The 26,112-nt window shown below is 42.8% G+C and overlaps 2 protein-coding genes across 7 annotated transcripts; one reads left to right on the top strand and one right to left on the bottom strand.

Moving 5' to 3' along the window:
- Positions 1–808: 808 nt before the first annotated feature.
- gdf6a (growth differentiation factor 6a) lies at positions 809–6,174 on the bottom strand (the record flags this gene model as incomplete). The annotated part of the gene is made up of 2 exons (XM_079502793.1): positions 809–1,719; positions 5,823–6,174. 2 exons carry the CDS (start codon positions 6,172–6,174, stop codon positions 809–811), a joined length of 1,263 nt encoding a protein of 420 aa, XP_079358919.1.
- Positions 6,175–16,971: 10,797 nt separating this feature from the next.
- Positions 16,972–25,877, top strand: sybu (syntabulin (syntaxin-interacting)). 6 transcript variants are annotated; one of them, XM_079502788.1, is made up of 7 exons: positions 16,972–17,011; positions 17,191–17,374; positions 19,921–20,121; positions 22,114–22,210; positions 22,376–22,537; positions 23,689–23,838; positions 24,003–25,877. In XM_079502788.1, the coding sequence occupies exons 1-7, from the start codon at positions 16,988–16,990 to the stop codon at positions 25,234–25,236; spliced, it is 2,052 nt and encodes a 683-aa protein (XP_079358914.1). In that variant the 5' UTR covers positions 16,972–16,987; the 3' UTR covers positions 25,237–25,877. The 6 variants fall into 6 exon arrangements, with proteins under 6 accessions (XP_079358914.1, XP_079358913.1, XP_079358915.1 ...); XM_079502787.1 differs by having other exon boundaries at positions 16,973–17,011; positions 17,188–17,374; XM_079502789.1 differs by having other exon boundaries at positions 16,973–17,011; positions 17,188–17,374; positions 23,692–23,838.
- The last annotated feature ends 235 nt before the right edge of the window (positions 25,878–26,112 follow it).

Below are 26,112 nucleotides of genomic sequence, written 5' to 3' on the forward strand. Positions count from 1 at the left end.
CTTGCCGGCCGATGCCCCCACAGTCAGAGACCATTGTGTTAGATCACATTCATATACCTAGGCATTGCAGGGCCTATTGATAACGCATCAGGAGAGCGTAATTATTATCCCAGCTGGCCACAGACAATGACTGCCTGGATACACGTAGGCCTGCCTGCCCAAATGAGTGCCCCTCACATGATCACATGGGAGAGCTGCAAACAACAGGCCACCCATAATAATGTCCTCTGGCTTCAGCACGAGCAGGTGCGTCATGGAATTATCGTTGGCCACTCGGGGGAAAAAAAAGGCTGCCCGTCTCTTCTTCGTGTAATCAGCCATTTGGAAATGCACGCACGCACGCGCGCACGCACGCACGCGCGCACACACACACACACACACACACACACACACGCAGACACGCACGAACGAACGAAGAGGATAGGCCCCCATTTCCCGTGCCACACACGGACACGTAGGCTATATTGCTGTGGGAATATAAAAACAAAACAAAAATAAAAGCCTATTTGTTGATTATTAATAACGTTTTGCATGGTTGGAAATGTGGGCGTAATACTATGACACTGGGTGTAAATCATTGTGGTTGGATTGAGTCTGAATTGACAGAATAAATACAGCAAATAATGCCTTCGTGTATCCCTTTTCAATAAAGAATATAGGCGCGCCATCTCCATGTGTTGAGCATTTTACACTTGGAAACGCACGTTTGCCAAACTTTATTCGACCATGGGACCAACTGGCTTTGATTTTAAGTGTTTTCTCTTCTGTTTAGGCCTAGCCTACTTATACAGGCGACACATAAGCGCTGCTACCTGCAGCCACACTGCTCCACCACCATGTCCTCGTACTGTTTGTACACAACGTTGTTGCCCGAGTCAATGTAAAGGATGCTGATGGGACTCAGCTTGGTGGGGACGCAGCAGCTCGGCGGCGTGCTGTTCGGGTCCATGGAGTTCATGAGCGTCTGTATGATGGCGTGGTTGGTCGGCTCCAGGTGCGACCTCAGCGGGAAGTCGCACACGCCCTCGCAGTGGTACGCCTCGTAATCCAGTGGCGCGATGATCCAGTCGTCCCATCCGAGCTCTTTGAAGTTGACGTGCAGCGCCTTTTTGCTGCACCTCGACTTGGACTTCTTGCCGTGTCGCTTGCCGTGGCGGTTGTTCAGCGCCGTCCTCCGTCGGCGTCGGGCTTTAAACTGGAGGCCCCGCTCCTCATCCAGCCTCCCCCCGGAGGCGCCGGCGCCGCCGCCGCGCGACTTGATCTTCTCCTTGATTTCGTTGAACAAATTCTCCCGTTTCTTCGACCTCGTGTACACGACCAAGATGGCCTTCTCCTGCTGGGACCGTCCGGTTCTGCCAAAGCCCAACTGTTTCAGGTCGATTTCCGTTTCTGATTTACCAAGTGTGACCTTGAGCTGGAAACAAAGCTGGCTCCCGCCCTGGGCAGAGTGATGGTGGTTTCTGAACATTTCCCACACATCCAGAACCTCCCATCCCGGTTTTCTGGAATCTAGAGGATCAAGGGACCTGGAATCCAGTAGTCTTTCGGACCGACAGGAGAATAATTGAATGTTATAGAGACCTGTCGGAGACGTCTGGAAATCCCCAGGCACTTTCCTAAATATCCTTAATTCTGTTCCAACCAGCTCCTCTTTGTCTGAAAGGGTTGAGACATCAAACAGATACTTTTGTCTTCGCAAAGGAGAGTGCAAAAGATCGTCTGCAAGATAAAAAGAAATAATTGCAGTCAGATTCACTTAGGGTGTACAGTGTTCAGAAAGGAGGGGGGGTAGGGGAGAGGGGAGGGGGAGCTCGCATTCTCACAGAGAGGCCAGACCCGCTGGCCTTCTTTCTTGTTTTTCAATGCCCACTCAGAACCTCAGCTGAGCCAAACTACGGCTGACACGTCGTCAAATTGGATAAAAAGAACTCACGGCCAACATAATGCTTGATATTATTTTGGAAAGGGGAGTTATTTTATTTTTTGTGTGGTAAAGCGTTGCTATTACAGAGTATACACTACAGAGTAAAACGCATTCGCAACGTTTACAGTGGGCCATGCTAGTGCAGGCCCACTTGTCATTTCTCGTTAAAACTAATTTGATAAATCTTGCATAAATTATAACTTATTATTAGTCAGACCAACATGGGAAAGGAAAGAAGTTTGCAACCGGTTTCTTTTATAACATTACGCGCTAAATACGGATGAGTGATGATGATGATGACGTTAACGAGCCTGCTTTTACACAGTATTGTCATCGCGAATGTCACTTTATAGGTTATTTCGTAGTGTGGGCTATAGGCCAGACAGACTGCAGTTAACAAGGATATATAAATAAATAAAATGGCAAGCACATTTCGTGTTCTATGCAGGGAGCTAAGGGCTTGTGCACAGTTTCACTTTTGGGTACATGAGCTGAGGTATATATAGGCCTATACTACTCGATTTATTATTCTGACTGCACAATTGTAATTAGGCTACAATAATTGTATTACAATTCTGTAATATATAGGATACGACGTGATGATATCTAAACGATAACCATTTCCCAGGAAATCAAACGACTTTAATAAAGGAGAAAAAAAGGTCGATCCCTCATTGTACTTGATGACAGATGAATTATTAGACTAGTAATTTCCACCTCTTTTGCAGATGGGGACAAATTACAAACCTTCCCGTTCTTACTATAGCAGCAGTCACAATCACAATAACAGAAATATGAATAGTTTCTGCGTTCATTATTTAAAAGTGTTTTTTTTTGTTTTGTTTGTTTTGTTGTTTTTTTGCTGTAGGAGTTGTGAAGCAGAAAAACAAGGGGCCTAGTGATGCAGCGGCCCGCGGGGTGCTGCTGCATGCCAGACACAACGAACCAAAGGCGACATACTGTACACTCAGCTGAACAATACACAATTAATGCATTATTCCCTGATGGAGAGACCCATGAGGCCTGGCCTGCATGCACATATTTCAACAAGGCGACGCAATGTGCTTATAGCTACAGGAAATATTACTTAAATGGAAAAGAAAAGTGTTTATATTATAGCTTCAGATTGTTCGTTATTTTAATAAATCTCATGGTTTGATTTTGTTTTAAAGGTGCCCGATTTTCTAAATAGTAGGCTATGCTATTCCATGTCTTAAAAGCGAGCTAAACATAATTTATATACTGAGCATGTGCTGCTCGTTGTGTTCCATCATTTTTCTGGCAACATGTCGATATGGTTTATAATGTGACTTATTATCTAGTGATTAATGTTGATAAGGGTGCACGTTAGTTCACCAGAATGGTGTTTTAAATACATTTGATATGCCTGCGTGTACTTAAATACGTCAAGGCCAAGTGATACAATTTGTTAAGTTATTCCAAATCCATAGGCTATTTGAATCTGCCAGTTTTCCCCCTCTGTGAACCCTGCGGAGTTAAATAGTAAAGGCAGATTGAAACCTTCTGTTTGTTTCCGTAACTTTGCACGTATGGTCTGCATTAGGATTTTTATAAGGCCTCAAACAAATCGAATACAAGGTCACCAAATAATTAACGGTTCTGAATTCCCATCTTCCTCATTAAAATACTTCCTCGTTTATGTTTCATCTCATCTTGCCAAAGAACACATTTTCGAATGAAAGTGCTCGCGCAGATTATGGGCTTTTAAACTATTGGAGGTTTTACTGTTTAGCAATAAAAAAAAAAGAAAAAAAGAAGAAGAAGATAAAGCTCGAACAATTTCTATTAAAGTTTTGACATTTTCACCATAGGCAGATATATGTGAAGCTGATTTTCAGCTTCATAATCAGCTGCTGATCTATTTTATTAACTGTACCGGTAATCCTTATCCAACAGGCTTTAATTGCTGGCAATGTGCCAGGCACTTTTGCATTGTCAAGACCTTGTCGGTGGGTGTATGCGAAGAATTGCAAAACATGTTTTCACTGTCATCTATACATGCCTCTGTTTAATAAGAGAGAGAGACAGAGAGAGAGAGAGAGAGAGAGAGAGAGAGAGAGAGAGAGGGGGGGGGGAGGGTTGGGGGGGGGGGGAGAGAGAGCGAGAGAGAGAGAGAGAGAGAGAGAGAGAGAGTTCTCCTGCATGCTTCCGAGTCCGGCCAGCAGCCCAGCACCATCTGCGTTTTAATGAGTTACCTCAAGTGCCAAAAGTAATTTTCAGAATAGCGTTGTTCTTTTCTGATCTTGCGACTGACCCCAGGCAGCAACGCCCTGCTTTATAAAACAAATTTAATTTTACCTATACAGACTAATATACAGACAGGCGGAATTCGCAGAGAAAGTTTCACGGGGTGCTCTAAAAAACGTGTCTAAAGAAATGATGCGCAGAATACGCATGCCTTCTCACTTCACGCATGGAATACTGTCCCCAAGGTATTCCTTTCCTTACTCATTTAAGAGAGAGAAATAACCTTAGCTGTGTTTATTCTGCAGGTTAATGAAATTCAGCACTCGGGGGGCTTTTGGGACCCCAACAGAAACCACCACTGGGCTCAGAGAACGGAAGAAAAATAATTTTCCGCAATTAAAGTGGCGGTCTCATGGGGAGGTGCGCTGTAAAATACTAACCACTTCACAGCGAAGGAAGCGCTCTTTCATTTTTTTCCCCCCTCGTCGTTTTTTTGGTGATGTGCCATTGGCTGAGCTGGGTCATTATGGGAGAATAGACAGTGTTTGATATGTTATGACATGAACACTCAATTAGATCAGCGAGTTCAAATACTCCAATCAGTGGTTCGATGCTAAGCAACCCTCAGAGAGTCCAGCGAGGGGTCAGACCCAGTGACACATCAAATCAAAATCACAGGCGAAAGTGAGGCGTTTTCATCAAATCAGTTCACAGCCCGTCTCTCTGCAGGCTGCAGTTCGGGGTTGCAAAGATGGGATGGAATGCAAACAAAGATATAGCTTTTATTTCTTCTCCAAAGATTATCTTGGCCTGTGTCCTCGCGCTTGTTAGGTCTGATTGTGTTTATCAGGGCTGTGTTTGTCTACTCAACTCACTTGGTTACACAGTTAACTGACTCTGCACCTGCCTCTCACACTTTTGTCTTCCTTTTTATCATTCCAGTTGGCTACATAGGCTACATACTTGCTATACAACAATCCTGACCAGTGACCACCATTACATTTAAAAAGCGACAATCCAGGGATATAGGCTATTGCGTGTTTTTACGTTTGTTATAGTTCCCGTTTTCATAAATGCAAGTGTTTTAAATATATCCCAACACATTCAAATTGAGGTAAGTCTTTTTTTCTGTTGATCAGGGACCATGGATGGAGAATGATTTACTTTCATTTAAAGAACACATCAATTAGTGTTTTATTATGTCGTGTTAGCTGGAGGTCAATTTAAGCTTAATTTAACTTAATACTCGGCTAAAATAGGCTTCAACGTTTAAAACAGACCAGCATATGCATGGCGAAGGAAAAAAAGGTAAATAAATGGTAAAAAACAAACAGCATTTTAAATAACCTTAAGTTTATAGGCCTACAGCAAATAGCATAGTCGGTCAAAGTATTGCATTATTGTTTATTGGTTTCCTGTTGGTCTCTTTTGTAGTTTTATTTTAATTTAAAGTAAACTAAACATTTAAACACTTAAACAATTGTTTGTTTGTTTCTACTTTTCTTCAACGTGCAATAGACCCGTCGGACAATAAGGGGTGATTTAATAGGGGCTAACAACTATTCCGTTATTTCCTATATGTAAGTTGCAAAATACTTTTGATCTTATAAAAGAGGCATTCATACTTAAATCAGGGGGAAAACATGAACAATTTAGCTGCAGAGTATAGGCTAGCCTAGTTGAAACCAACCTGTTCCTCTGTCCACAAAACTTGTAATGGTGTTGGCAGATTTAGAGGAGCGAAAAAAACTGGCATTTAGTCCGAGCTTCTCTGCAGCTGAGTATGTCCTGTATATAGAAAGCATATAATCGTGCGGCACAATAGCGTCCTTTAGGTCTTCGCGGTGATGGCTCACGACTGGAGAAGATGCGAAGATCTCTTTTAGAAATTTGTTTGACCTTTGTCCGTCATGATGAGGGATCCTGGTTCCCTTGTTTCTCCTTGGCACAGAGGGAGAGATGATAGCAGCCGTCTGAAAACATGGTATATTCCAGAGAAAAATGAGGAGTATATATAGCGTTACTGCTCTAAATGCGTCCATGGTTATGAAGTCCCAAAGATGTTTATGAACTCGTTCCACGATGAAGCCGATGATGAGTGAGCGCTATATCGCCACGCAGCCAGAGAGAAGTCTGAACATGAGCTCATAGAGCTGCACTTTTGCGTTCCCGTCTCACCACAGAAAAGTGCGTTCGCGCTCTTCACTTCACACACGAGCGGAGACTGTTGAATCGACAGAAACACGCCCACTCGCAGAGACGCGGAGGAGAGGACATGCTTTTCCCAAAGTCTCTCCGACCGTGGCTGTTGATAATACCGAGACATTTCTGACGGGTTTCTCAGCACCATAAGTAACGCCACGGGATGCCAAGTTTAAAGGTACAATAACATGTTGACAAAGGTCAGTAGTTCGTGGCAGATTTCAATAGGGCTATAGGTCTGACTGAGCCAACCCTCTGAGACTGAGAGTGTAGAAGGCTACAAATTCAACCAAAGATTCCCTTTGGTTACATTAATAGCCGTATACTCTCAGAGTCACACATTGTTATATTAACACTATAGGATTTGCAGTCGAATGTGCAAACAAGCTGATTTACGCATTGGGCTTCTTATGGAGCTGCATAAATATGAAAATATGGAGCTGCATAAATATGTAAATACTGCTCAGTGTTCAGCAATATTATGTGAATGGCCTATTTATATTAGCATTTCGATTTTTGATAGGCCTACACATTTAATACAATTTGTCTGTGTTTAACAGATTAATGCATTAAGTTTGTATGTGTACAGCCATGCGTTTCAGTAGCTGTATGAATATCAATTTGAATAATTTAACAGAATGGGCTATTAACCCAGTGAATGACAGGTACATCTTTGAGCGCTTAGCTTGGTCAAAGATAATTTGTATAGGACATATTTGTGATGGACTCTATCGACATCTAGTGGTGTTTCACGTGAACTATTAGTAGAAGCTTGATTCATGGCATGCCATGATGAGATGAGTGAGGCAAAGCACTCTCTTATAATAATAATAATAATAATAATAATAATAATAATAATAATAATAATAATAATAATAATAATAATAATGATAATAATGATAATAATAATAATACATTTTATTTATAAGGCGCCTTTCAGGGCACTCAAGGTCGCCGTACAACAGGTTAAAAACAGTTAATACAATTAAAAGAAAAATCATAACTAAGGTACAGCCTGCAGCAGAAGACAACAGAGGTCAGCCTGTCATGCCTGCCTGTCAGCCAGTCATGCCTGCCTAAACAGGTGGGTTTTGAGGTGAGTCCACGTTTCTAATATCAGGGGGGAGGGAGTTCCAGAGGTGATGCCGGGCAGCGCGGCTGAAGGCTCTTGACCCCATAGTGGACAGACGGGCTGGGAGGACTTTCAGATCAAGTGGTGGAGGAGGCAGACAGACATAAGAGACCGGGTGGGAATGTTGACGTGGACAAGGTCAGACAGGTAGGGGGGGCGTTCTGGACCACTTAATCTACGGTTTGACCCAAAATAAATTGCAATAGCAATCGTTCAAGGTTTTTTACGATCCTTAGGGTCATATCCGTCCTTCCTTATAGTCATCCTTTTTCACAAATGTGAGGAGTCATCACATTTGGGCAAGTGGCTATATGGCCGTTTTTAGCCCAAGGAGTGTTTTTCGTGCAAAACGAATGCTTGCAATTGATTCAGAATCATGAATAACCCCATAGTTTGACATGTCACATGCTACTTAAAGCATCATTAAAATGTCATAGGTTTTCAATGGTACCCCAACGTTCAACCCCTGAATTTACCATAATCCAAAATGTATATAATAATCAATTTTATAATATGTTATTTGGATGACTCTCGGATCATAAAAAACCTTGAGCAATTACTATTGCAATGTATTTTGGGTCACGCCCCTTTTTAGCTGACTGGCCCATTACTGCTGTGTGTGTGTGTGTGTGTGTGTGTGTGTGTGTGTGTGTGTGTGTGTGTGTGTGTGTGTGTGTGTGTGTGTGTGTGTGTGTGTGTGTGTGTGTGTGTGTGTGTGTGTGTGTGTGTGTGTGTGTGTGTGTGTGTGTGTGTGTCTTGTGTCTTTTAAGGACAAGGCGCATTTTTGCTCCAGCAGGTGGCATCATTTATCCATGAATGTGGACATGGTGCTGAACACATGGTCTACTTCTATCCTTTGGGTCAGATGCTTTTGTCAACAAGGAGGATCATCTACGCAGCGAAATCATCACCAGTGTTCGAATTGTTACTGCGTAGTGAGTAAGGGACATACAACACCGGTCCTTTATCATCAATTTACGGGTGTGCAATTGTGCAACTGTTCCAAGCTATTAACAGTAGGCCTGTATTAACGTTATTTGGTCTCTTGCTAAACGCACCATTATTAGAATAGCCCGATGATGCTTAATCTATCTGACATTGATTCGGCCTTCACTCCAGGCCTCGCAAGATCGTGACGCACTACTGAAGTCCTCCGATTTCAGCACCATGGAGAGTAGATTCTGGGTGACTTCATGGAGGCAGACCGTACGTCAGACAGACTATTAGATGTCAAATGCACGATGGAGATATAGAAATCAGTTGCAGCATGTTGTCATGTATAGTAGCCTGCCTATATAGTTTAGCAGATATATAAATCGTGTTACTGTTAATGTTATGTCTAATGTTTTGTTTAGAGCCTATACAGGGAGGATTAAATTCCACCATACGGCTTATGTCCTTTCAATATACAGTGGATGCCAGCCACCACTATAGCATCGAGTGCAGGACTACCAGGCGTTAAACTGTACAGTAAACATGCCACTGCCAGTGTTATGTAACACACTTGGGATGTTCGTCTACGTAGGACGCGCGCTATCATAGGTCTGCACGGGGCGCTCTGCTTTTATCCAATCGTGTGTGCACGGACTGAACACATCAAAACACCGAGGGGGGATCATCAACACACCCAGACCCGTCACCAGCAGCAACGACAGAGGACCAGAGCGATCCTTTGTGCTTCACAGATTTAGGCGCATCCTTTGCGACTGGAGGAATCACCATCAAACATCCAGGCAAGAACTGATTTTCTCGAAATGGTATAGTGATAGTAATGCTACTAATAGTTTAATAACGATACGAAACTACAATCCAAAACTATTTTCATGTGCTTTAGCTTTTTGTTATTGTTTCTTTTCCCCCTCGGTGGATCTGTATAAGCATGTACACTGGCCAGGATTTGTTTATGATGTAGCCTAAGCATAGTATGTATACACGAAACAATAACGTACTGTAGCATAATTCACATTTGTGATTATAGCCTATTTATTACCAATATTATTAATTTACTGCACCTAAGCCAAGAGGAGGGGCTGGTCAAATTATGTTTGATAGGTGTTTTCAGCACCGCGAGTCGTTGGACAGCTCCCTATAGTTTATCTGCGTTTCTCCCCAGAAAAAAAGAAAATATGGAAGGGAAAAAAACAGTCTCAGTGCACGAGGGTGGGGGCGCCAGATGAACAAAACAAAAACACTGCTGGTCACAGGGAGAGTACCTATACAGCCATGCAGCAATATGCTCCTTTTAGCATATTTGTAGTTTAAACAGAGACATGTTTTCATGGTTAAGCATTTTGATGGTAACAATGGGAAGCTTTATGTTTTTAAAGTACCAGTTATAGCACATTCACCGATATAAATTGCACTTTCATTCCTCTGTTGCTTAACAGCTGATGATGTGGTGGTTGGTAGGGTGGGTGGGAGAGGTTGAGCAAGCTGTCTGTGCATTTATGTATGTATGTATATTGTCTTTACATGTGTACTGTACGTCTTATGTATCTTGTCTGTATGTTACGGGTCCCCCTCTAAAATGAGATGCTGCATCTCAAGGGGCTATCCCTTCAATAAAATCTTTACAAATCTTACAAGCTTAGGTCTGTCTGTGTGTGTGTGTGTGTGTGTGTGTGTGTGTGTGTGTGTGTGTGTGTGTGTGTGTGTGTGTGTGCGTGTGTGTGTATATATGTACAGTATATGTATATATATATATATATATATATATATATATATATACACACACACACACACACACACACACACACACACACACACACACACACACACACACACACACACACACACACACACACACACACACACACACACACACCAGTAACCAAGGATGAGTCACCAGAACCAAGGACGGGTGTTTTCGATTAAAATGGTCAAAATGGAGTTTGAAGTTACAATGGGTTTGTATAGGAAGGCAGGGCAGGGCAGCCAAAATGAATATCAAATATCTAAATACTGAATCAATCAACTTAAAAACTGATTGGGGTATTCACATAAGCCTGGGTAGACGAGGAAATTACCTTTTTTTAAGTGAATTTAAGTACATTAATCATTCACCTATAGACAGTTTGGTTGTTCACAGTTGTCTGGACTCAAGCAGAAGATCCGGATGGGAGAACACATTGATTGCATAATCCTACTTTCTGTGCTCCAGGACTGTCAGGACAGGAACAGGGTGAACCACAAACACAGCAACAGAAGTCTTCCACTGAAGCTTTGTGAATCTTATCAGAGACCACAGACCAGAGCATGCATGGGAAAGCATCTGTGTAACGGACCCGCAGTCGAGACTTTTAATGTGAAGGTGCTTTTCTTGGTGGTGTCATATATGCAAAAACATGGAGCCCAAACTGGCCAAATCTTGTCATGATTGGGCCAGCTGCAGAGAATCTGGTGATGGGGAATTAGGCTCAGCTGTGGTGCTGGGGTTTAAATGCTGCCTCAGGTTGAGGAAGGGACACTATGGCAACAGATATGGCAGCAGAGTAACAGAACAGAAGTGTTCAAATGGTTTGTGGACCATGGACCTTGGACCGGATGGAAAGGCCTAAGGAAAGGACTCACGGCCAAACTTTATGAAACAAATGGATGCCATGCAATGAAGCACACGCCACTTTAGCACCCAGCTGGAAAGGGGACAAGGTGAATTTCTTTAATGGTTATTTGGTCTGATTGGGTCTTATTATTGTGGTTTTCATATTGCATTTTGATATGGTAGATTTAAGCTATGCACTGTATGGCTTTTATTGGTTATGTAATTATGGTTTATGGGAATGTTTGTTGCTGATATTAAGATTTTTGATATGTTTATTGATTACTGTCTGATTTATGATACATTTTATGCCTGTTTCTTGTACAGTTCTACGTTGATTACCAATAAAAACTTCAAAATCATCAGTTCAGTCTTCAACCTTTCATGGCCAGCTGGGTCCGCTACAGTAGAACTTTACCCGGAATGGACTCATCACTCATCTCTACATCCACCTGCAAGAAAATGGACTTCTCTCACTCTGGGGCTGCCATCAACCAAACTCAACTAACCCTGTTGTATGGATCCGGTGAACAATTGCATTAACACAAACACGCACAACAGAATGGAACGTTACGAAACAAGGACTGCTACAATATGCATTTTCACAGTAGCTGAATTCAATTTTAGTTTGTGGTTCTATGATGTACACGCCAGTGAAGATTCATATTTTGCCAAAGGTTTTGTATAATTTAAGGTGTTGAATTTACAATACAAGTTAAAGGTACATTTGTTTACGGTGTTATATTTAAGGTCTTTATTTACTTGCTCTCATAGCCAGGTTTATTGTAATTTCACATAGGCCATTATTAGCATGGCTGCAAAGGATTCAGAGATGGACTCAGGAAAGGTTGATAATATGGTAAAAAGGCTTCTCTGCTTATATGACGAGTGGAAGGTCATTGTACGCACAGCAAGAACGCAGTTAAAGTCAAAGTCCAATGCTGAGAGCTACCTAGGAATTCTAATTGAAACACTGGTTAAGAGTAAAGAAGACATTTCGAGACTATATGATGAAATCAGAGAATACATCACACCTGATATTGGGATAAAACGACGAGTTGAGGCATGTAAATGTATTTCAGAGGACATTGTTAAAATAGAATACCAGAGGTTTCTAGATGATGAATTGAATGGAATCTTAGTGCAAAAACGGTTTAAAGAACTGCTTGACTGTGAGCCTCACTCCTTTGGCCCTCCAACACAAATCAATTCCAGATATGGCTGTCATTCTACACCGGCTTTGGTGGTAGCCAGCCATGTGGAGGCAGCAGAGCTTGCTGCAAGGAAAGCAGAAGTAAAGAAACGGAAGGAGCAGATGAGCTGGACGGAGCAGTTTGAAGCTGGACGGAAGGAGCAGATGAGCTGGACGGAGCAGATTGAAGCTGGACGGAAGAAGCAGAAGACATGGACGGAGCAGTTTGAGCAGGAGCGGGAGCAGCAAAGGAAGCTCCAGGCTGCCGCACAGGAGCGGGAGCAGCAGAGTAAGCTCCAGGCTGCCGCACAGGAGCGGGAGCAGCAGAGGAAGCTCCAGGCTGCCGCACAGGAGCGGGAGCAGCAGAGGAAGCTCCAGGCTGCCGCACAGGAGCGGGAGCAGCAGAGGAAGCTCCAGGCTGCCGCACAGGAGCGGGAGCAGCAGAGGAAGCTCCAGGCTGCCGCACAGGAGCGGGAGCAGCAGAGGAAGCTACAGGCTGCCGCACAGGAGCGGGAGCAGCAGAGGAAGCTCCAGGCTGCCGCACAGGAGCGGGAGCAGCAGAGGAAGCTCCAGGCTGCCGCACAGGAGCGGGAGCAGCAGAGTAAGCTCCAGGCTGCCGCACAGGAGCGGGAGCAGCAGAGGAAGCTCCAGGCTGCCGCACAGGAGCGGGAGCAGCAGAGGAAGCTCCAGGCTGCCGCACGGGAGCGGGAGCAGAAGAGGAAGCTCCTGGCTGTCAGAGGAGCAACAAAAGGAGATCCACCACTGCCAGACACAACAGCTAGGTCGGGTGCTCCGGATCGCAAAGAGGAAAAGGGCATCGAGGAACAGCTGGAGGTGAATGAGGGAGAGGCAGCAGTGAAGCCCAAAGACTCAGCCCAGCAGGGTGCAACGGCCGTAGCCTCAGATCCCAAGAGGCCAGGGGATTCAGTTGGAGCTGGTGTTCTGCAGGTCGGAGGGGCCGAGCCTCATGCCATCCCTCAGAATCAAGTTCAAGCTGAGGGCCAGGCCCCCAAAGCAGTGGCTGCCAAGGAAGACACCCTGGCTGCTTTAGTAGCGACACGAGCAGCTAGAGGAGCACCACTGCAACAAGGACGACGACCAGATGAAGTACAGGCATCCGTACCCAAGGTGGGAGGAGGAATCATGGTGGGAGAAGGGTGGTTCAGATTATTGCTACCTATTGTGAAAATCTTAAATGCGTCTGGGGTCACATGATTTTATGTACAAATAATTTGTATTTTTTAACTTGATCTAAAGGGTTTTAAAAATCACTTATTTTTGGTGGGAGTGTAACGGACCCGCAGTCGAGACTTTTAATGTGAAGGTGCTTTTCTTGGTGGTGTCATATATGCAAAAACATGGAGCCCAAACTGGCCAAATCTTGTCATGATTGGGCCAGCTGCAGAGAATCTGGTGATGGGGAATTAGGCTCAGCTGTGGTGCTGGGGTTTAAATGCTGCCTCAGGTTGAGGAAGGGACACTATGGCAACAGATATGGCAGCAGAGTAACAGAACAGAAGTGTTCAAATGGTTTGTGGACCATGGACCTTGGACCGGATGGAAAGGCCTAAGGAAAGGACTCACGGCCAAACTTTATGAAACAAATGGATGCCATGCAATGAAGCACACGCCACTTTAGCACCCAGCTGGAAAGGGGACAAGGTGAATTTCTTTAATGGTTATTTGGTCTGATTGGGTCTTATTATTGTGGTTTTCATATTGCATTTTGATATGGTAGATTTAAGCTATGCACTGTATGGCTTTTATTGGTTATGTAATTATGGTTTATGGGAATGTTTGTTGCTGATATTAAGATTTTTGATATGTTTATTGATTACTGTCTGATTTATGATACATTTTATGCCTGTTTCTTGTACAGTTCTACGTTGATTACCAATAAAAACTTCAAAATCATCAGTTCAGTCTTCAACCTTTCATGGCCAGCTGGGTCCGCTACAATCTGTATCAAAACATCTCACTATATTTCAGAGAGTGCAAAATCAATTTAGGTACCAGCAGGAACCGAACGTAATCAGATGCCGGAACAAATTATTTCCCTTTTCTTTTCATGTTCATAAATCATGAACACTCTTTGAATTGATGTGGAAATTCCATGCAGGGAGTAGCCTACTTGCTGCTTATATTTAAACACCAGCTCCCACATGCTCACAAATCTAAGTATGCAACAACACAAGCTCAAGGACATTAATACGGAAATTGAAAAGCACTAAAATAATTATTTGGCCTTGTTAAATCCAACAATACCCCCCCCCCCCCCCCCCCCCTCCAAGCAAAGGTACAACTCATGATAAGAAATGGAACCCTGAGCTGTGTGCCAATTTACAGTAATTGGGCCCCATAGCCTGCATGTAGCATTCCTTTCTTTGTTGCCAAGTCTGTTGCAATGGCATGGGGTTCTACACTGTCTGTTCCTATGATTCCGTTTCTGAGTGCCAGTCTACCAGGAAGCTTGGGCATTTCTTTGATTTTACTGTAGGAATGATTGGCTCTTAGATGTCTATACGTAAATACAGATGGTAGTGTTGTAGGACGTATAGGTAACATTAGGTGAGCCAATACTGTCCACAATTTTAGATGGGGTCTGATTGACATCCTTTTCTATGATTTCTATATGTGTAATATCTTGGCTATAGCCCTGTCTATATATAGAGAACATATACACAACGAATGATACGATACTAGACTAGTACAGTATACCTAATCTCTTTTTTAAATGAGAGGAATTAGCCCAAATAGGCTGTGTTACGGGTGACAGTTTATTTTAATAATATACTCAAACACTGTCAGCCATGCTGTTGAGATAATTTGTCATTCAGACAATTCTATGTGAAATGCCTGAACTCTGGTGACGAGCACGGCACGTGGCACGTATACAGATGCAAGTCCATCTAGTTGGGACAACCATGCAGGACCCATCTGGACTCGGGATGAAAGAAAGGTTGAGATTCACTGATGCGACAACAGAGACCTTCGGGCCAATTACGTCATTCTCAGTATAAAAAAGGAAAACACAAATGCACTTACATAACAAAGCTCCTTAATGGAGCTTGCTCGCAGGCACAACATTCAACAGGCGAGAGAGGAAGTGACATGGCTATATGAAATTCATTCAAGCATGACTGCTATGTTGAATTATTTAGCCAAAAAGCCTCAATAAAACATTTCACTGCATGTACATAATGCATGTACAGTACAGTTACTGTAGATATAGATTATAAAAGGATAGTAGATATAAATTGATAACTGCAAGGAAGAAATTCACGAGAACCTCTCGGAGGTAGTTTTTATGTAATTTCTGCATCGTTTTTTTGGAGTAATTAAAAAAATAAGCACTAGCATGATTTTTCCCATTCACATTAATTTTATGAAACCCACACAAAACAACAGCTTCAAAATTCACAGCTAAGATATTAATGGGTGTAAATTAGGCTATATCAAAGAACAAAACAAGAAACTCTCTTAGGCTTATTTTAAACATAGACTGCATTTCCTGCACAAATTGAAAACCCTGATATGGGAACCCTTTTCACTTCTGGGTTTTAGGATAATACTGTAATTGTTATTGTTACTGTACTGAACTCCTGTGCTACTCGTACTTTACTACTCGTACTGTACTGTATTGTACTGCTCATGCTGTATTGTACTGTACTCTAGTCTACTGTACTCATACTGTACCGTACTGTGCTCTGTACTGTACAGTACTGTATGTATGCGTATGTACTCATACTGTACTCATACTGTACTGTAATGTAAGAGTATGTACTTGTACTGTACTGTAATCTATACTGTACAGTATTGTACAAGTATGTACGCATACTGTACTCGTACTGTACAGTACAACTACTGTATGTACCCATACTGTACTGTACTGTACTGTACTGTACTGTACCGTCTATATGTTTACTGTGCATTGAGCATTGAGCCTTGCCAGGCGATCCCTTGACCTTTCCACCATGTGTCAACTATGGAGTTACAGATCTAATATATATAATCAGTTTCATGACCATGAGCTGTGATTTGATAATGTTACAGTTGACATCAGGCATCAACGGTGAATGCCCAGATAGATGGTAATTTTGTGTTGACACAATTATTTAGTCACAAACTAACACATCAAGAGAGTAATGCAACCGCTATGGCAGCCATGCTTGACAGGATGAGCTCCTTCCCCATGGAGGTCACTCAAGGTGACAGCTATGGTCAGCTACTTCCATATCAGCCCTTAGGCTGTTATCAGCCGTCACTCTCCTTGTATCACCCTCCTCCTCATCCATAGCAAATAAAAACTGCTCGTGTTATGAATACATATGCACAAAGAGAACACTCATTACAATTGCTTAATATTTTGCTCACTATTCCCAGACCACCAGGGGGTCAAGTTCTAGCCTTCGTGATAATAATGTGTGTATGTTAAACAACCCAAAACATACACGTTGATTCAGCTGCTTAAATGCTGATCTACTTTTCCCTACGGCGCTGTCGCTTGCCCCAAAATAACTGATCTACAAGCTAGGCTTCGGATAGAATAGAATGGTGTTTTTTTTAGGTAGGCTACCCACATTCACAACCTCCTCTGTTGGTTCCTGTGCCATCTGTGCCAGGCAGCCGTGCCAGTTAGTGATGTAACAGATTTTCTAAACAGGCTCGGCCTTGTTTGTGAACAGGACTGCCACGTCAAGATGATGCCACTCACTGCACAGAGCAAAACGACCCGATTTTGATTCTCCCTTTTCATTCCACCTCCAGGGGGGAACGCTCGCATGAGGCACAATGGGACCGTTCCAGGAATATGAGGTGTGTCAGATCTACTTGCTGCTAATATCTGATGATTTTATGTCACTTATCAGTGGCAGTTTTAATGCAAGATTTAGCAACACGTCAAATACCAAAAATGTTGCTGTCAATTAACTTTTTTGCACAGGCTTAAAGTATAGCCTACGCCCTAGGGTATTGACAGATTTTCTTTTTAGCAGGAGAAGAAGTCACCTGAGAAAGGGAGCCCTCGTAGTCGCATACCACGGTTGGTTCTACATACATTCCGCCCCAAAGATAAAGATTCACCGCTGTCTGATTCACCTGCTTCAGAAGAGGAAGGGAAAGAACGTGAGATGTCAGATCATTCCAAAAGGACCGTCAGCACCAATAGCTATTGCTCTGGTAAGAAGCCTCACCCCCAATCTTCAAAATAGTACGCTATGTTAGCCTATTAGTATTAGTAGTATTTGCTTTTCATGATTCATTGTATTTTTGTTGTTAAATGAGGTGAGATTAGCCGTATAAACACCACTGGGTTTACTAAATCTCACCTGCACAACCCTAGTATATTTTCACAAAATGGTGTCACAAAACTGTACATGTAAATGCACTTGTTTAAAGGAACAATCAGTAATAGGGGCTCTTAGTTCACCTCTAACTAGAGCAACTGCTCCTTTGGTCTCCCCCAGGTTTGTTGTGGGTGTGCATTCATTGTTTGGTATTGAGTGATCATAAAAGTAGCAGTTAACAGCCAATAGGCGTAGATGGAACTTGTAGTGTGTTGGTGTATGTAGTTGTGGTTTATTATGACAGGATCATAAAGAAAAACAGGTCAAGGTTGATGCGTTAAAATCAAGTATGTGTGCTATCATAATGTGTATGGATTTGCGTGATGTTTAGACAAAATGTGTAGAAGTATTATAAAAAAAACATTGTGGTGGTGCTATAACAGGCATTTATTCCTCAGCCTAGTGAGAATGTGTGTGCAAAATTTCAGGGAAATCGCACGCTGTTTTCATGAATTGAGGCTTTTTCAAAACGGACCAATCCTGCAAAGTTTGGAAGCCAGTGCTAGCCAATTAGGATGGAATATGAAATATATCAGACAGATCTGTGTTGATCACATGACTATAGAGATACTATGTACTGATTTGCTCGATTTTTGGACAAAATCTGTATGAGTAGCCTCATATTAAAAAAATGTGTGTCGCAAAAGTCGGCCTCCTGGTGGCGCTATGACAGGTTGAATCTGAGCAGAGGTTCTGCTCTGGCATCCATGGATGTGTGCACAGTTTGGCAGCTACCGGGCCAACGGTGGTGGAGATTAGCTGGTCGCAGAGTAGACAGACGGACATTAGGACGGACGGACAGGGTGCAAAACATCTCCCCATGCCTTCAGCCTGATGGAGACAATGAAGCCACAACATGGGCTTAATGTTGGGTGACAGAAACTAAATGGCATTATCAGACACGTAGAGGTACAGTTCAGAAATGTCTAGTGAACATGTATATTTGGGGATATTTTTTTTATTGGGGACAGTTGCACATAGTCACCCATTTCTTTTTCTTTTTTAAAAAACATCACAAATCACAAACACAAACATAAAAGCAACAACGTCCCCAAAGAGACAAGGACAAACAGGACAAAAAGAAACATTGCAAATTTCTAGGTTAATAATTTCCCACATAGTTGCAGAAATAGTGTAGGCCTAATGCAAGTGTTTGTGAGTATACTGCTTTTATTTATCACAGATAGATGTGTTTGTTGACCAATTATTTGTTTACAAACATTGGGACTGGGCGCACGGGTGACTGTTTCATGTAATCAATTCCCAACAGATCTCCAAACCTGTTGTTTTGGGGAGCGCTGGTTTCAGTCCATTCAACCTCCTCTTGTGAGTTGGCTAGTGAGGTGCACTGCACCCTAGGAGACATTTATACTTCAAAGCCCAACAGTATTGCGCATAGAGAACAGCTGATATACAAGCTCACATCGCATCGCAGATTCGACTGTTGTGAGCGTAGAGGTCTGCGTGCGCGACACCATCGCGGGACGAAGCATAGATTATACTTGATGGGTTGCAGGTGCGCGTGCAGCCGTGCTTGAGCGCACCTCCCGTTCTTATGACAGCGACTGGAGCCGTCTGGAGGTGTGGTTTTGAGGACAACTGTTTTCAAACACAACAGAAACCAAGGATTATATATTTCAAGGGCGAGAGATCACAATAAAAATCCTAATCATTCTTCCTCCACACTGGGAGAAAAACAGCATCTGAAAGTTTGATGGGGCATTTTTTACACGTGAGTGCAGTTAGAACTTTCCCATTGCATCTTATGAGAGGTGGTGTTCTTCTGCTGCCTTTATGCGCGCATGCTGTTTCTTATCAGTGTGACGTCGTCTGATAAGGCGTCTGACCTAAGTTATATTGAATTTCCTGGGGGTGTGGGGCACCTCCAATGAAAGACAGAGAGTTTGTTTAGAAACAATTTAATTCTCTGAATTCTAATCTCAGCAGCCATTAAGGTAACAGAGGAGTGATTGTTGATCAACACTGATGAGCCAATAAAATATTACTGATTTTTCCTTTAAAGAAATAGGAGATTTGTATATAGGCCTACTGCTCTTAGTCTTGTCAAATGATAAGTCTAGTCAAATGATACAAACATTATGATACAGACACTGTGCATAGTAGTGAATAGTAAGTTGTGTTCAGAATTTTGACATGGTGTGAAACAGAACTACACCACATTACACCTAATCAAAGTAACAGTAGTAACAACAGCACTTTTCATGTAAATGAGCCACTGTCAAAATGATTGGTTATCTCTTAGATAACACTGTAAACACGAACCTTGAGCTTTGATTGGTTGTTCTCTGCCTGCCTGCATTCCTGCCTGTCCGCCTGTTCTTGGATACGGTATTACTGTCTGTGTGCCTGTCTACATAGATGACACCGGCTGCCCCACTAGTCAGTCTGTGTCCCCCTCCAAAACCCCGTCAGGCTCAGAGAACAGTCCGCACAGTCCCTTACTGCCCGAGCGCAAGACCAAAGTGAAGAGGGTGAGAATGATGATGGAGTGGAATGCAGAACGCACCACACCAAGGTACAAGAGGGAGCAGAAATCCGCCATGAAGTCAACAGCTAAAGGTGAATATGGATGGTGGGGTTTACGTAAATCCATTAGAACTTTCAAACACAGGTACATCTTTTGTTGGGACACCGTCGGGGACTGGGAGGGCTGCACCCCCCCAATGTTTTCCAGGGTCCGAGTTAGTTTGCAGACAAGTGCAGCACATCTCCAGTGCCAATTATACAATTTAAATATTGGTATTTTGCTTCATATGACACAGATATGAGTAAATATGTTTGATCTGTATACCTTGATGAAATATTAATTTGTGTATTGCAGACAGGCTTATGCAGTATGTTGTACGGTGCTCTGAGTGCTTCTGCGTGCCAATAATTCAAGTACAATGACTGTGTATTTGTTAGTTGTCAGCAACAGATTCCTTGACATGTTAAGCTCGGCAGACACTGGTTGGGAAACAGTTGCTTTGAAAATGACAACACACTATGTCTTCATTGTTAGATTAATGTGCATTTGTGGTGTAGGCTACTGACAACGTTTATCTCTGAATGGATTTACCATCCACATTTTTAATCTGTGCTTAGTGAAACAAAATACACAGATTAGTAAAGACAAAACTGGTTGATCATTGGTAAAACAAAACAACAACAAAACTAGAGAACAAAACCCCAACAGGACTATGTAAACTGATTGGTTGACTCAGGGTGTAGCCAATTAGGCCGATTAGCTGGAGCTGGTTATTTTCCTGTTTGCACATACCATCATTTCAGTCACTGAGTACTTGAGGTCTGGATCAGTCACTTTTACACTATTCTTTTTCACAATCACTAGTGAGCACAAGTTAACACTATGGTTTTATTTAATGGCAAGAGATGCTACTCAGGTATAGCTATTCAATTAACTTTCATCATTACTTACAGTGCTGTGGCATAGTGATCTCCCACACCTGGAATTTGAATTGCTGATATTACAGGTTCTGGTTCTTATTTCTGTGTTGGAGATGCTATGTTACATTGTTTGTGTTTTTATTCAGAAATTTGTTTCAAAATGGTGTGTGAGTTAACCTTTCCTCTGCATTTACACATTTTCTGTGGGACTGTTGTATTTATTGTATCTTTATTGGGGGGATATAATGAATGCCCATCAGACAAGGGTTGATAGATCTGTTGGATGAAACTTAGCTGCAATTTGCAACTCTAGATCTTTTTATAATTGGATGAATCTAGAGTTGCAATACCCTCCATTGACTCCCCATTCATCCAATTTGCTTTTGCGATCTGCTTGTATTAAACAACGTTAAACTCACCAACATGCAGCTCTAGGCCAAGCTTGAATTATCCTCTTTCAATCTGCCAAGCTTGTTTCATAAAAATCCACCATAGACATGTTATGAGCTACTTTCTGTCAAGAAATTCTGTGCAAGTGATTCTTTTTCAAAGTGTTGGAGTTTGGAAGCACTTGTCGAAGTCACTGAACGGCCCTGTTTTGAATTTGCACATAATGCAGGAGGCAGCAGCGTGACCTGTTATAAAAACAAGTGCTTCCAAACTCCAACTCCAACGAAAAAGAATAACCTGCACAGACTGTCTTGACAAAGTAGCTCATAATGTCTACGGTGGATTTTTATGAAACAAAAGCTTGGCAGATTGAAAGAGGATAATTCAAGCTTGGCCTAGAGCTGCAATGTTGGTGAGTTTAACGTTGTTTAATACAAGCAGATCGCAAAAGCAAATTGGATGAATGGGGAGTCAATGGAGGGTATTGCAACTCTAGATTCATCCAATTATAAAAAGATCTAGAGTTGCAAATTGCAGCTAAGTTTCATCCAACAGATCTGTCAACCCTTGTCAAACAATTGTGGCTAGATGGATCTGCTTTTCACATCTTTCTACAGCTTCTGTAGGGAGTAGGGACTCGTATATTTAGAAGAGATACAGGTTATGTAGCTGATTTGAACAGGTTTCTGTTCCTCTTGTTATTCACAAAAGTCTTGTACATCCTATAAAACTTGTCTGTTTCATCTTGATAACACACTGGCTAATGTATTGCAGGTAGTGAGGCAGATTTCAGCTCCTCTAGCAGCTCTGGCAGCCTAAAGACCAGCCTTGCATCCATGTCTACAGGGAAGAAGAATCCTTCACGCAGCAGGTATGGGGTGGTTTTAATTTATTTTTGCAGTATAACATTTTCTTAATTCCTAACATGCCAGTGTTTAGACTTGGAAGCTAGGCAGCTCAGTAGATTAAAAAGTTAAAATAAAAATAATATATCAAAGGTGATATATTCTTTGTTAAAATGCTTCATTCCTGGTAGGATACCAAGCCGTGGTGGTGCCCAAACAAGACCTGTCCCAGTGTTCAAGCCACCAGGGAGTCCAAAACTCAACCGTGATGCAGCGCTGTATGCCCCCTACAGAACCCCTCCCAGAACTCCCCCCTCAACAAACAGCAGCAGCAACTCCAGCCCTACCTCCAGGTGACCATTTTTAAGAATGAACTAGCTTCTTCTTGTCTCTAGATCATTTCTGCTTTTATCTATTTGGCATTAGTGCATAGCAGAATAAACAGTTTTGAGCAGTGGATATCTGATCTACAATGGTGATTATTGTGTTGCAGAAAGGATTATTAGGATATGACTATAAACAAAATGTCCTTGGGTGACCCTAAAGAACTGTACCCTGTAGTACAATGTTTAGGCTGACCAGCCAGTATCTCAGATTCTCGGCATTGCCTGATTTCTTTCTCTCCTTTTTTTTGTCTAGTTACTGAGCTGGCACAGCAGGCTTATCCTGTTGCTTAGTGACAGCATATTTTTAACAATAGCCTCGGCAGCTGAGCCCTACTTGGTTGGGACATGTAGCATGTGGGTTTTTTTTTAGTAGCTTAACCTATCTTCTGGATACATGGTTAACGATTAATGCACTGTCATGCCTACATCATCCCCCCCCTCCGTATCCATCCCTCAGTCAGCTCTCTCTGCTCGCCTCAGTGTCATGTGACATCCTCGTTCTCTCAGTAGCAACCTTCTGCTGGGCGTTTCTATTTCTGGCTGGGATGCAGAGCACTCGCATCACAGTATTACAATCCCAGGTTGCTAGGATATTGGGATGACTATGAATCCTGCATGTATTGGAGGAGTTTGCTCCTTTACATATTAACCAATCCCACAAACATGGCGATTATCCTTTTATCCATACTCTTTGAGCAAGATGAAAAACGCTAACTGGGCTTATTTACCAACATGAATCTGTGAATAGTGTCTAGATTCTGTCAAATAATCAATGCAGTTTGTTCCTTTTTATTCCTAAAGTGATTGCTTTTCTGGCTGACTCTATTAGCATTTAACATAACACAGCATTTAAATAACCTAGTGTTGTGTGGGTCTTTTGCCTGTAGTCTGCATGCCAGTAATCCTGTGTCGGGAGTAATTCCAGGCTTCAGCAAGCATCTGCCCTGACAGCACACTTGCCAGACTGAACAAACTAATCAATTTCCTTCTTTAGGGGTGGATTTTAGTTTTCATCTGAAAGGGGGTATTTCTGTTGTTGCTGTTTTTAAAATGGCAACTTGGATGCTGCTCTTTCTTAGAGTTGGATCTTCATTTTGAATAATCTCTCCTCCAACCAGAAGGGTGAGCCGCTACCATTCTTGCGGAGACAACCATGGTATAAGGCCCCCGAACCCTGAACAGTACCTTACCCCCCTGCAACAAAAGGAGGTGGCTATCAGGCATCTGAAGATCAAACTGATGGAGTCTGAGAACAGAGTTCATGACAGGTTGGTTAATATGGAGATTTGTGGCTATCGTTGCATTTTTAGTGTGATACCACAATTTTATTGTACAAAAGCCACCCTATTTAAATCATTTTCTTCATAACCTGTTTGAGGCCACCTTTGTCTTTTTCTGGGAGTATATTTTAAAGACCATTCTTTCTCCTCAGGGAGGCTGATATTGACGAGCTGAAATCGCAGTTGGACAGGATGAGGGAGGACTGGATTGAGGAGGAGTGCCACCGCGTTGAAGCACAGCTGTCCCTGAAGGAGGCACGTAAGGAAATCAAACAGCTGCGCCAGGTGGTGGAGACGATGAAGAGCAGTCTGATGGAGAAGGACAAGGGCATCCAGAAGTATTTCGTCGACATCAACATCCAGAACAGGAAGCTGGAGTCTCTGCTGCAAAGTATGGAGCTCTCCCAGAGTGGTTCAAACCTCCACGACGAGCCCACGGAGGAATTTAACTGCGACTCCCTAGCAACGTCTCCTGATGATGAGGAGGAGAAGAGCAAGATGGTAGGGGAGGAGGAAGGAGGTATGGAGCTTGGAGACCAGGCTGCAGAGGCGATGGCGGACAGTGGGCTACTGGTGAATGATGAGATGGCCAACAGAGCAGATATTTTGGAGCAGGTCTTCATGTCCACGGCAGTGGATTTTAGTCAGGACTCCAGCAGTAACCTGAGACAATTGCCTGGGCCTGGAGTGTCTGCACTGCTAGAGGAGGGTGTGGAGAAGTCCAACAATCACCCACCCCCACCCCCAATTTGTTCCACCTTCACCACCTGCCCCAGCCCACCACCTCCTAGCTTCGTTGATCAGAGTGTGCAAGCTGATGTTGTGTCAATATCTCCACAAGACCTCCAGGCTCTGCTCCTCCAGCTGCTGAAGCTCAATGGGGGAACAATGGGGGCAAATGCAGCCCTCCCAGCCCCCAACGGTGTCCCAGGTTTCCTAGACCTGCAGGCACCTATCCTGAATTCCACCCACACCACTGTTCACTTGGATGACTCAACCCCTACCCTGTCTGTCCTGCCGAACCCTGCTCCCCCAAAGAGCCCTGACACTTCGACTGATTCAGGGATGTGCTCCTTGGAGCCTGCAGAGAGCCACAGGTTCATGGAAGAGCTGGACTTTACCGTTGGTGAGAAGCAGTCTTTGGTCAAGGAGCAGTCTTGCATGCAGCCTGAATTGGGGGTGGTCAGCAAGCGGCACTGGAGCAACAGTTTTCTGGTTGATTTTGTTGCGGTGGCAGCACCCGTGTTGCCTACAGTGGCATGGCTGTACTCGCGGCATGGTGTGGATGGAAGTGCTCCAGTGTACAACATCGCTGCTTTGATCAGGGGTTGCTGCATCATGGGATTACACTCTCTTCGCCACGTCACTCGCAGGCCAGATGTGTAATGGCCACCAACCCGCATGAACACACCTGTCCTTCAACTAAAAGCACTTAGCATCTGCTTATGAGTATTAGTGAATTTTTCTTTTCCAACACTTGAGCATATCAATGCAGTTATTTTGGATTTGTTATTTTGCACTGTTGGTTATTTGAAAGGGATAATTTATTAAAGGTATTATTTTCTTGATTTATTTGTGTTTGCAGTATTACTGGTCATCTGGTTAGATGGTTAAGTGGTATCACTGTTCAATAGCGCTCCCTGTTTTGGGGTGTTTTTTGTTTAAAGTGAGTTTGCGTTGTAGATGGAATCAATGTTATTTGAGTTTATGGTATTTTGAGACTTCAATGTCATGTGGTGTTCAAAAACAAACAAAGTTCAGCCAAAGCTTCTATGTATTCTTATGTCATGTTTTTGTGAAGATTTCTCCCTGGGAGTATAGAGCTCTTTACAGTATTTACATTACACCCTTTGTATAGCAAGTACTGATGCTTCTAAAATATTGACACTTGTGTTATGTGCCTGAGCTATGTGCAATACTGGTGGTTTACATCAAATGTCCTTGTATATTTATTAAAGCATGATAATCGCACCTGTCTTTGTGTTTTAAGGGCAGCAGCAAAATGTAATAAAGAACCTAGAAGACAACTCTGATATATTGCCATTGCCTGTCTCCATGAATGGAAAATGTATTGTTCATAACTACAAACTAAATTATACAAGTTGCAGTAGTTCAAGCGGCACAAACATGTGGGTGGTACATGGTTTCTTCCTTCACATAAGTTAAACATGAATTATTAAGGAAAATGTCTTCAGTCTGAACCCAGTGCAACAACGCACATTTGCCTGTTATGTAAATGCTGTGTTTTCAAATATCTCTTGG

Source organism: Electrona antarctica, assembly GCF_951216825.1.
Source record: "Electrona antarctica genome assembly, chromosome: 6".
Taxonomy (NCBI): domain Eukaryota; kingdom Metazoa; phylum Chordata; class Actinopteri; order Myctophiformes; family Myctophidae; genus Electrona; species Electrona antarctica.

What these genes read in the sequence shown, in the direction of transcription:
- sybu (XM_079502787.1), top strand. Translation starts at nt 16,988, where the DNA reads ATGGGACCGTTCCAGGAATATGAG. An exon ending in AACTCCAGCCCTACCTCCAG is followed by an intron (nt 22,538 to 23,688) that starts GTGACCATTTTT and finishes TCCTCCAACCAG; the next exon opens with AAGGGTGAGCCGCTACCATT. An exon ending in GAGAACAGAGTTCATGACAG is followed by an intron (nt 23,839 to 24,002) that starts GTTGGTTAATAT and finishes CTTTCTCCTCAG; the next exon opens with GGAGGCTGATATTGACGAGC.